Raw genomic sequence first — 11926 nt, 5'->3', positions numbered from 1 at the left:
AAAGCCCTTTGCAAACAGAAGTTTGCACCTCTCCCATGGATTCCTACACCAAAACAAACCTCACCACATTGGGCTTGGACTACAAGGGAGGTCACAGCCATCACAGCCGGAGGACCTTCACCAACACAACCGACTTCACTCCAACCTGGAACAAGTTGTGCTTGCACAAGGCATCTTCAGAGCTGTTTTTCACGCTAGGCTTTTACTGAAGTACGTTTGTTGGTAAGCAGAACCAACCCACAACACAGCAGGGGAGAAGAAAGCACCCACCCACACATCCCTCACTGCACCAGGGCATCACAGCCTGCAAACTGCCTCCCACAAACCAGCCTGGAGGAGCAGCACTGTGTGCTCACAGCTGTTTATTGGGAGGTCTGCAGTATTTATAGGAGGAAAGCAAATAAAGAGAATCCAGACTAGATCTCTAGCCTAGGAGAGAGGGAAAAAAAAAAAACAATCATTATTGAAATCATGCTGTTGTTTCATGCTCATTCCCATATACTGCTACGCTTTTTCTGCTGGAAATGCATCCTCGTGCCTTGGGATAAAAATGAAATGTGGCAGTAGGGATGTTGGGTGCCAGCATCCTGCCCCATCAGCAGATGGGCCACTGGAAATGCCTGAGGGACCTGAGGGACAGAGCTCTGCCCCGGCACTGCTCACCACCTTAAAGCCATTGCTGTGAGCTGGGATGTGCTCTTCCACTGCACTCACTTTGGGGCATCCCCAGGGAAAGCACCTCCTGTCTGCGACGTCCATTGGGTCTGAAGGGCAGTTATGCCACCGCGAGTAGGAGAAAGTGGAGTGTTTTAATGGCAACTTGCCTCTGTCAGGCTTGGAGAGGATCAGAGCTAATCTGGCTCAAGAGACGACGCCTACACGCATGGTGTGCGGCGAGCACTGCTGGGTTCAAGGAGATGGAGAAGGGGGACAAAGGGACAAAGGCCACCAACCCTGGGCACCTGCCAAAGCCACCCACCTCCCGGCCCGCATCCAGGGCAGGATGCACTCTGCTCTTAGGAGCCAAGCGAATAAACAGAGGCTTCTTACAGAAGAGAAATAAGCGAGGTGTGCCTTAACTCTACAGCAAAACTGCTTTTGTTTCCATGATGCTTCCATGCTAAAATCATCAGTGTTTACATCTTCGTTGAAGGCTGTTCTACACAGGCACGCCTGCACGTACAGCATCTCAAACCCACAGCAGCATCCTTTGTTGTCTCCAGCCTGGTTCGATGCAAATCCCATCAGAAGAGTCATTACAGCAGGCACGGCCCCAAGGGAATGTTCTAAATAAACACCCCCTGCAAACCTCCTCAGCTCTACATGCAGGTAAACATTTTCATTTTCCCAAAGCAATTAGCACCATGACAGCTCGCTGCCACCGTGCCCAACATCTAATATCCCCCAGGACTTCTGTTAACAACTGGAAAACAACTCCCAAAAACTTACTGCGTTCTAAAAATCAGCATAACCATTCCCACAGAAGGTACACAACCTGCCTCGCGTTCTCTGGGGTGCAACTCCTATAGAAACCTGCTTGCTGTCAATCTCACGCTCAGGTGAGAATCACAGAATGGTTGGGTTCACCCATTCCCAACCCCTAATGGTTTCTTACTCTCTCTGAGTGAGTACACACACAAACTCTGCCAAATTCCACCCCTCACATGGGCAGGACAGGGCACTTTTGGGCTCTTCCATGCCCCTTTGCCAACAGCCATCCCAAAGAAAGCCTCCAGTAGACCTGGGATGGAGAAGCACAGAAGCAACCACACTTCTTCATGGGATATCACTGAGGTTCCTAATGAACCTTTCAGCACCAGCAGCAGAGGAACTGCTGGACCTTTGGGTAATTGGATAAGCAAGATAAAATGGCTTTGGCAGGGATACCCAGCTCCTTGCACCATAGCTGGAGAACGGCCGAATGACCAAAAAAGCAAAACACAAAGCAGGCAAGAGGACAAGACACGCTGCTTTGGAAGAAGACAAACAGCCTTCTGCTGCAAAGCTCAAGTCAAGCTGTGTTTCAGAAGGAGCAGATCACTAACCACCAGCAACCCCAGCTTCTAGCAGGCGGCCAGGCTGAGGATGCACACCTCCAGCTAAAACCTCCTCGAGAAAGGCCAGCCTTCCACCAACGCCCTGCACAAAGAGCTTGGCTTTTGTTCAACATTTTGTCGCTTTTTCTTTTTTTCCATTCAGTTTCAAGGCACACAGTCAGTGAGAGTGTGCACACACAGGGACTTCCCCAGAGAAAACCCCAGCAGAACAATGCAGACACTGCGCCAGAAGAGGAGAGAGGGGGCAAAGCAACCCAGCAGGGGCTCAGCAATGGACACAGATGGCTTTGCACCATAAGGATGGGGTGCTGATGGCTCTGACCCCCTGCAGCTCACAGGGGGTCTCATCCTGCCCCTGTGCAGCAGCCCAGCAATGAACCCACAGCGCTGTGCTGGGCACTGCAACAAAAGCCTGGCAATGGTTTCCATAGACGTCATCACAAGACAGAGCACAGGGCAGAGCGGTTTCAGGCAAAGAAATTGACTGGCGCTGGAGCCTCATTAAGTGTTAATTAATATAAATCCACATCTGTCCTATCTCCCTGACACATGCAGGAGTCTGTGCTCATCTACTCTGTCTGATTCAATCCCTTTATCTGCATTATTCAGTCCCCATTATTCCAGTCCATGCTTGCTGTTGGCACATCTTCCTTCCCGCCCCCCCCAAACCCCACACACACCATCCCATTCTTTCTCCTTCCATACCACCTCCTAAAAACAGCAACACAGCTCACCAGCTGCAACAGCCTCTCAACAGAGACTTTCAAGTTGGTCAGGTTGGTTTAGGTGCCTGAAGCAACCCTTGAATCTGCCCAAACACCAGGACACAGAGACATCACACCGTGCAGCTGAGGCACAGATGTCACAGGAAGGTCCCAGAGGGGCGAGCCCTGCACCAAGAGCTCACGATGTGACGTCTGGAAAGGAGAATGTGGGAGAGGACCCAGGGCAGTGTGGGCTGCTGACGTCCGCCCAGCGCTTTGCTCTCTTTTTAAATGCTATCTTCAAAGATGAGAAGGGTCCAAATGCAATTATGTGGTCACCTGTTCACTCCCTGAGGGAAATCCAAGGCTGTTGCTCAGCTCAGCAGCTCAGAAATAGCGGTTTCCAGAAGAAAAGCCAGAAGAGAAATTAAAAAAGAAGCAGAAAAGCCTGCAAATGCAGACCCTCCTTTTGTGATGGATGCATTTTTCATCACTGGGTGATCCTTATGGACCAAAGGCCTTGCTCTGCTCCTAGAAGCAAAGTGTGACAGCATTGCTATGGGGACTGAGAATGAAAAGGAAGAGTCACGCTCACGCTCTTCCCTTTGACCCAAGCAGAGGATGGGACACGGAGCAGCACAGCCCCTCCCACACATGGAAAACATCCTTCAGCATCCAGCCTGGCACCCTGCAGATAAAGGCTGACAGCGAGCAGGAGAGGAAACCATGGATAAAATTAAGACCCATGGCACAACAATACATCCTCTGCAGACAAAGATGAGGGTCTGCTCTGCAGGGTGAGAGTGCATGAGCCCGTGACAGGGCCTTCCCCTGCAGCCAGAAGCAGGGTTGCCTCAGCACTGCATGGCTGCGTAGGGGATGTGAGAGAGACCAGCACCTGCTGCCTTCTCCTCGCCTCATTGCAGCGAGCAGCTCTGACCCTGAGCACAGCAGCTTGCACGGACCTGAGCGCATGCACTGCTTGAGCTCAGGGATATTTATTGCACAGTGAGCATCGGGTCAAAGCAGGGGGGGGATAGGGGATAAGCAGTGTGCACCAAGCATCTTCCCATCTTGCCATCCCCTTCCCAGCATCCCACTGATCTCACTGTGGGATGAGGGCCCAATGCCCCGAGGACACTTGAGATAGTTTGGGTTTGCCTTTAAAGAAAGCAGAAAAACCCCTTACGGGATCCACACAGCAAGAGAGGAATCACAACACGGGACCGAAACTGCTGGGAAAAAAAAGGTACAAATTGTGCCTCTTCCCCATTTCCAGAGTGGGAGAGGCAGACCTGGCTCCATCTGGCCAGCACGCATTCCCACACCCAGCTCTGCTCCCCGCAGGAAGCTGGGGCTCTTCCAGCTTGCCCAGAGGACTTTTACACCCATGTTCCCTTAATTAAAAAAGGTGTAGCGAGTGCCTGGAGCTCCTTTGAATCCATCAGTCCCAAAGGTGTGGGAGGGTATTATTCTCAGCTGCAGTTTCCACTCTTTCTGAATTAACTCTCCAAACTGAACTTACGGTTGGATCAGCCTCAGTGTGCATTCAGCTGTTGGGACCACCAGAAACTGCACAGTTTAACCACGGCCAGGCACTGCCTGTTGGTCTCCAAGAGTTCATGACAGCTTTCTGCTGTCTGTTGCAGATGTTTCTGTTCTCATTAAACAAGCTAAAATTATACCACTGCCCACCTGCCAGACTGCTGGGGCATTACAAATAAATACGTCGCAGCAGGCAGGAAAGAAAGCAGCCCAGCTGCTGTCTGAGCAATGGGCTTCCTCCTGGAGCAGCAGAGCCGTTGGTTAGGTCTGTGCCACAGTCCCACAGAGCACAACACATCGAGGGCAGAGGCAAGGGAAGGAGAAACCATCACTCCTATAAGATGGGATGGAGCAACGTTGGAAGGAGAGTGAGCAGAAAGGCCTTGGGATGCTCGTTATCAGCATGGCAAAGCGTGCTCTGCTAAGCAAACGGGGAGATAAGCAGCCATTAATGCAGCACTGCTAACAAAGTAATGCGAGATACACATCTAATAACAAGCCATAAATAACATTCTGTTCCCAGCAGGGATAACCCCTCCTGGGCTGTGCTCAGCACTGCCAGCCTCACCGTAGCCACTTTAATAATCACATTAATGAAACTGCCAACACAGTGTTTCCCAGCGCAAGGAGAAAGTCACCGTCATCACTGCAGAGGCAGGTGAGGGGTAATTTCCACTGGAGAATGTTACACTTCTGCAGAAATACTGCTAATAAGCATTGCTAATCACTATTCCCACTCCAACAGCACCCACACCTTTGTAGCTCACATCTCCTGTCGCAGCAACAGAACCTTTCTTGGCCTCCGTGCCTTCTCCCCTTTGTCAAAGGCAGAGCAGACGTCCTACCTCACCATCACTTCTCGGTGCTCCTGGGTGTGCAGAGAGGTTCGTTAGTCCACGGAAACCACAGGAGAGCTCGAAGGCAGCAAGGTCTGTAGGATGCAGGAGGTGAGAGCTTGTTCTAGGACGTGGCAGGCAGCGTGGTGCCCAGTAGGAACATCCCTACCCAAAGTGGTGGAGCATGGGACGCTCCGAGCGGAGAGGTGACAGCTGGTTCTGTACCAAAAAGCACAGTTATTGTGGACGGGAGAGGGGGTGGAGAGAAGAAAAGGAAGTCATCTCATCCTCTTATCGACACAGCCCCAGCAGCTGTGAGCTGGGTGTAGAGAAGGGGACCAGCAGGGTAAGCATGGCACAGTGTGCACTGCCAGGGACAGAGCAGCCATCTGGCTCACGGCAACGTTACATGCCACAGGGCTCCTGCATCCCAACCATGCTCCCCATTAAGTCTTCCTCCTCCAGAATTCTGCTCCAGAGCTGAGTGAGGGCTGAAGCAGCGATTGCCCTTGGGAAGAACGAGGTTTTCAAGTGCTCCAAAGCATCTTTTGCTTTTGGGGTTTTCTAAGGTATCCTTAAGCAGTCATCCCCAAGTTGGTTCTGCAATCGAAAGTGGGATTCACAACGCTGGTGTGCCCCATTTCTGCCCTGATCCCTCGCCAAGCAACACATCCTGCTTGGAACCAAAGGTGGCTGAGCCTCCACGAGGAGCACAACCCAAGCCAACCCTTGGACAGCTGGAAGGACATGGAAACCCCATCCCAGCTGGAGTCCTGCATCCTTATCCATGGAGAGAAACAGGCACTTCCTGAGCGCGGTGCAGAGCAGAGCCTAATTCTCCCCACTGACTGCAGGAAGAAGAGCACAAACCCAATCCCAGCAAACCCAGGACCATGACAGCCCTGCAGCTGGACAGCTGGCCACGGCATCCCTGCACAAACAGCCTCCTACAGCAGGAGGAGCGAAACCTCAGAAGGCTGTGGGCTGGCACAAAGCTGCACACACATCAATCAAGGCATTAAATGGCTGGGAATGCGGCTGCTGCTGCAATCCGGAGTATTTAGTCCATTACCCCGCAGACACTCAGCACAATTATGGTTGCTTTGTGGCTAGCCCTTAATGTGCCAGCAGAGCAGCTGAGGCACAGAGGAGATTAGGGATCAGCAACAGGCTCAGTGTGGAGCACTGCCTTCTTTAACCCAGTTCAATCCTGGCCCCATCTGTTGTGACGGCCAACACGAGGCACCCAGGCCGGGGAATCGTGGAGGCATCATTCCATGGCTGAAGGCAACGTTGGAAATCCAGCCACACTGCCAGGGAAGGGCTGAACTGTTGGCTAACAACCCAGGGCACCTCCATCTCCAATACAGGGCTTTCCTTCGGTTGCTACCAGCACTTCTGTGCAAACCTGTGCTTTGTGATAACCACCACTTCCCTACTTGCACTCAACGCACCGTGCTCAGTGCTGCAGGTGGGCGGACAGCAGCATGGGTGAGAACTAGAGATGCTGGAGATAAAAGCTGTGATGACACAGCAAAAAAGAGGGGAACAGGAGGTTGTGCCAGCCCTCCTTGGAGCTGTGCCCTCCCTTCCTCCAGGACCATCCCTGAACGTGGTTAGGAACATCAACCAAACTTGAGGTCTAAGATTTGGAGAAGCCTCTTCAAATCGTAGATGTACCACATCCCTCTTCTTCCTTCCTTCAGGAGGGACACCGAAACCTGCTGATTTCCAACCTGAACGCTTCAAAGTCATGACTTCCTCACTAACTGTGATTCTCAGAGCGTGCCAGTTTCTATTAGCGTTGAATACCGAGGCGACAACACCGAAAGTTTCCACTGCTGCAACAGCAACAAGCTCTGGCCCCAACCCCCATGGGAGCACGACTGAAACTCCTTGCTGAGCTACAGGTGCAGCTCAAACCCCATTGCTGGTGCAGCACAAGTTGGAGAAAGCTCCAGTCAAAAACACTCCACAGGGTAGGAATACTGCAATCTGTTGGGAACTCAATGGCCAATGGATGAGGAGTGGGCTCATGGTGAATGCATGCTCGCAGCCCCCTCTCACCACGCCACACCAGGACAACCCCATGCTCTGCCCTGCAAGGGGAGGTTGGGGGAAGGAAGCAACACAGTGTGAGGCATAGGGACTGCACAACAGTGGTGGCCCAATAGCACACCCTGGCCAAAGTGTTGGCCAAGTTGTTCAGAGGTCCTTTGCTCCATCTGGTGGCAAGAAGGTTTTCAGAAGCTTTGTGATGCACTGCCTCTGTGTGCTGCGTGTCTGGGGTCCAGCACCCACTGCTTGATGGGAGGAAGGTGATGCTTTCCTAAGCATCCAGACTCAAACAGTTGGAAAACCAACATGCTCCATTCACCCAGGAGTGAGAAAAGACTCCTTGTTTGGATCATTATAATTAAAAAAGACCTCTCAGATCCCCCCATGACTAACCCACCCACCTATGCCCACTGACCACATCCCTCAGTGCCACATCTACATGGCTCTGTTCAACCTCCAAGGCAACCCAGACGGCCAAGGAGTTCTCACTCAACAGATTTCCTCCCCAGGTACCAAAAAAAAAAGTCAAGGCAGTGAGGAAGAAAGGCAAGAGCAGAGCCCGGGGAAGAAGAACCAGGTGATGGCCTCATCTTGTCTTCCCCACTTGGCACCAAGGCTGCTCCCTCTCCACCGCGACATCACGCGTGCTTCTGCTGAGCCCTGAAATCCTCAGCTTTCAGGATTATATAACCTGGCGAGCTAATTAAAAACGAGGAGGTCTATTTTGGACCCGGGCAGGGTGTCAAGATGAAAATATAGCCCATAACAGGCCCACGTCCCCTTTGAAGAGTCGCCAAGGCTATTTTTTACCTTGATACATCATGAAGAATTGGAGGGAGAAAAAATACCAGGGCTATATTTAGAATTTAATCAGTGGCGGGGCTCGTTACACTTCTTAGAGAGGAGAGCGATGGAAATAGTTCAGGAGGGTGGGAGGAAGGATGGGGGAGAACAACGACAACAAAAAAACACCCCCACTTCCAAGTAAACCAAACAAAAAACCACGAAAGCAAATAAATTAATAAACAAACCAAAGCCAAAACCAGCCTTGGAATCTCCCTTACATAGAAAGGATGTGGGTCAGAGGTATGAAGGGGCTCGGTCTGCTCAGTCCCCAGCAGCTCACAGCTTTTCCACCAGCTCAGGGCCAGGAGGAGAAGAAGGGGGAGCAGGGACCAAAGCCGTGCGTCACCCTGCACAGAGAGGGAACCAACCACCTCCACCAGCCCTCAGCCCAGAGATGGAAGGAGCAGCAGTTCTCTTGATAGCCAACTGGAACCTCCAGCTGACCAAAAAGGGAACTTTCAAACCTAGCTTTTCGCAGAGAGGAAGGAGAAAAACAAACAAAAAAACCCCAACACTGTGGCACTGCAGGAGAGAGCTGCAGCACTGAAAGGAAACCCGATGGGCAGCACGGGCACGGTGATGGCAGCAGCTCTGGTCCTGCTCAGGCTGTGCAGGAGCTGTGCACCAAGCTGTGTGCATCTCTCCCCATCGCTTGGTGCCTTTTTTCTCCCAGGCCAGCCAGTAGCCTGTGGATCAGCTTGCATTTCACTGGGGAAGATGAAGAGCAGAGGCCAAGCAGCACGCAGCCAGCTGGTGTGCAGGAAGCCTCGGGCAGACACTTGCCATGACATGGGCTCTTTGCCTGATAATGCAATCAGGGCAGTCACAGCGAGCCCCAGCCCAGCACAAAGCTCAGCTCACCTCTTCCTCCCCCACTGTTGCTTTCAACCACTGAGATAAGCAGAATCACTCCTTGCTGAGCTGCTCCAGCTCCTGCGTATGGATAGCAGGGATCACTGCTGCCCTGTGCGTGCACACTGCTGCACCAGGGGACATTCTGCTCCAGGACGGAGGCACCAAGCCCATCCTATCCGCACCTCAAAGATGCAGCAGGTGCCTGGGAACATCTGCAAGTGGATGCAGAAAACCTCCCCCAGCAGATCCCAAACTCACAGTCACCCCCTGGCAGACCACCTGCTGCAGCTGGAGCAGCACCTGCACATGGGGACATGTGTGCAGCACCAGCTGAGGAGGAGATGCTGAAGCGCACATCTCCGCCAGCTACACCCACTGCGAGCAATTGAGACCTTTGGAAAGCACTATGGATACAACAGCAGCAGGAGCTATTTGCAAGAACAGAACACATATACAGGAAAGGCACAGTTCCTGCTTTCCAGCTTGGGTTAATGTGAAGAATTTCCTCCTTCCCCTCAGCCCTGTGCAGGAAGCCTGCAAGCACAGCAGCCCCATCATCTGATTAGGCCCCGTCCTATGCATGCTTCCTGAAGCACAGCACAGGGCTATAGGGGCTGTGCTCATCCCTCCGAGCTCATCCCACGGGGCAGAGGTGCCCAAGCACTGCTTCTGCCCAGGGTGCTGCCAAAGCAATGGGACAACTCCATGCTGACTCCAGCAAGAGGACTGAAGCAGTGCTTGCAGAGCCACTCATGTGCACACCTGGAATGCCCAGCAGCTCCTGGAGCACAAAGCTGCCATTCATCCCATCCCTGGGAAGAAACACCTCCTAGGAGCCCAGTAATTCGAACCTCATTGGAAGGAGCTGCGAGCAGCTCCAGAACCGCAGAGGAAGCTCACCCTGAGCCTGCAGGAGCTGGAACACTGGCTTCCCCACTGCAGACGGCGAGGAATTCTGCTTGGCAGCCCACAGGAGATACAGCTGCATCCCAGGAACGTGTTTCAGGGCTGAGAGCACCACATTTGTCTTGGGACCGTAACAAGAACACTCGCTGCCCTGGGGAAGCCATGGGATGCTGGAAAATCACCCAGGGCCCAATCCAAAGCCCTCTGCTTGGCAATAGCAGCTCTGCTTCTCTGAGCTGGGCCATTAACTGTTCTTATTCCCTTGCTGGAAAAGGGATAGGAATCGGAATGTTTGTGCTTCCTGCACCAGGAATCACCACCTCCCTCCTGCACTCAAAGGCCAAAGTAAGCAGCTCTTGCAAATACTTCAGCTTAATATTGACATTTGCAGTCGGGGCAGGAAGCATGCGTTTTCTCACTGGTAATGGCAGCAGATGAAGGAGGCTGGGCAGCATGAAAGCTTTCGGGATGCAGCTGATGCACAACGCTGAAACCACAGCATCAGGACTGAGGAGCAGGGACCTCTGCAGCTCACAGCATAGGTACCACCAAGCAGCCGGTCCTGCAGACCCAGGGCAAGCCCTACTCTGGAAGAAGATGCCAGAAAGTGACATTTCCTCATTTCCTCCAGACTTTTCCTTCCTCCCAGCCACAGCATCTCAGGAAACAGGGCCCTGCAGACAAGGGCAAGGCACCAGCTGCCATTCAGCCCATGCTCCAGATGCCGTGTTGCTGATGGCACTGCTGCAGCAGGGCTTGGTTCTCCCTCACTCACTCACCAACACTGATACAAGGCCCTAAGAAGGCCATAAGGATGGGACAGTCATAGCAAACGGGGCACCCAGGCTCACAGCAGCTCCACGCCATCCATCAGCCTATAATGCCAAAGCGCCCTTAATTCCAAGGGACCCCACGTGAGCCTGGAGGAAAGGATGGAGGTGCAATGCTGACAGTGCACAAAGGTTTGATGCCAGCACTTTGGCTGGGCCTTGTAGAGAGCATTCCTTTCCAGGAGCCGCTCCCAACTGCCCAGCAGCACAGGTGGAAGCTCAGAGGGTGCACCTGGGTTCAACCAGAGGGAGAAGGGCATTGTCCAAATGCAAAAAGAGAACGATTCCATCCCACAAGGGCTGGTACACGATGTGATGCTGCTGGGAGAAAGGACCCGAGCAGTGCTGCAGGCCCAGGAGCAACACATTTAGCACGTGGGTGGGAGGAACAAGGGCAAAAGATGATGGCAACAGCACAAGAGCTGCTCCACACAGCTCCAAGCCCTCGATAGAGCAGGGATGCTCACAAAACACCACTCGGCACCTGTTGCATCCAAAGCTGGATGGCAGAGAGACCCAAAAATCCCATAAATCAGCCAAGACCCTGAATCACAGCGCTGTATAAATGTGCCCAAGGAGGACCTGGGGTTATCAGATGTTCCAGAGACCCCCAGCTCATGTCCTGCCCAAATCCCATCCCCAAACAAGCACTCCCTGCCTGTAAGCGACCCTCCCTGTGAGGTGCCCATCAGCTCTACTTCCATCCCACGGCTCTCCAAACCACAGTTGACTTCTGACAGCAGAATCGGCCCCTGCAGGTCACCCTGTGCCATGAGAGCTAACGAGAAGGGCCGGCCCCATGGCAGCTATAGGGAACCACATCCTGCTGCTCTCAGCTCCTATGGCAAAGGGACAATAGAGCAGACGATGCATCGGGCGGGTGGGTGCCCTTCCCGGAGGCAGAGCAGGGAGGGAGGAACCGGGGACTGATGCCCTCGTGCTGTATGGGCTCCTGCTGCCACCGCAGAAAAGAGAGCAAAGCTACGAAACAGAAACGCCGGCAGCGCTCCGGATGCTCCAAGTGCCTCGTTGCAAACTAACACCCCTCCCAAAGCAAGTCACTAAGTTTGCTCCCACCACCGCACAGCACCACGCGCTACAAGGCAACGGCACGCGGGACAGGAGCAGGAAAAGGGAGAAAACACTTCGTACGGGGCACAGGGGCAGCAAAGCCTCACTCCCAACACCGACCCCCAAACTGCCCGGCAACGAAGGGGAAGAAAAAGGAGGGCCGGGGGCAGCCGTCAGCCCTTACCTGCGGGAGGTCATGGCTCCGCACGGCTCCGCAC

The 11926-nt window shown here is 53.2% G+C and overlaps 1 protein-coding gene across 1 annotated transcript in view; it reads right to left on the bottom strand.

The window, feature by feature from the left end:
• Positions 1-11920, bottom strand: part of LOC122167222 (tyrosine-protein phosphatase non-receptor type 11-like) — a 26641-nt gene extending 14721 nt beyond the window's left edge. Inside the window, exon 1 of the mRNA XM_042831667.1 lies at positions 11893-11920. Within this exon, the coding sequence (XP_042687601.1) occupies positions 11893-11906 (14 nt within the window). The 5' untranslated portion in view covers positions 11907-11920. The remainder of the gene's footprint in view (positions 1-11892) is intronic.
• Positions 11921-11926: the final 6 nt, after the last annotated feature.

Source organism: Centrocercus urophasianus, unplaced genomic scaffold (assembly GCF_019232065.1).
Source record: "Centrocercus urophasianus isolate 14NV4802_14NV808 unplaced genomic scaffold, USGS_Curo_1.0 seq_36, whole genome shotgun sequence".
Classification (NCBI taxonomy): Eukaryota; Metazoa; Chordata; class Aves; order Galliformes; family Phasianidae; genus Centrocercus; species Centrocercus urophasianus.
This window is presented reverse-complemented; position numbering and strand designations above follow the sequence as displayed.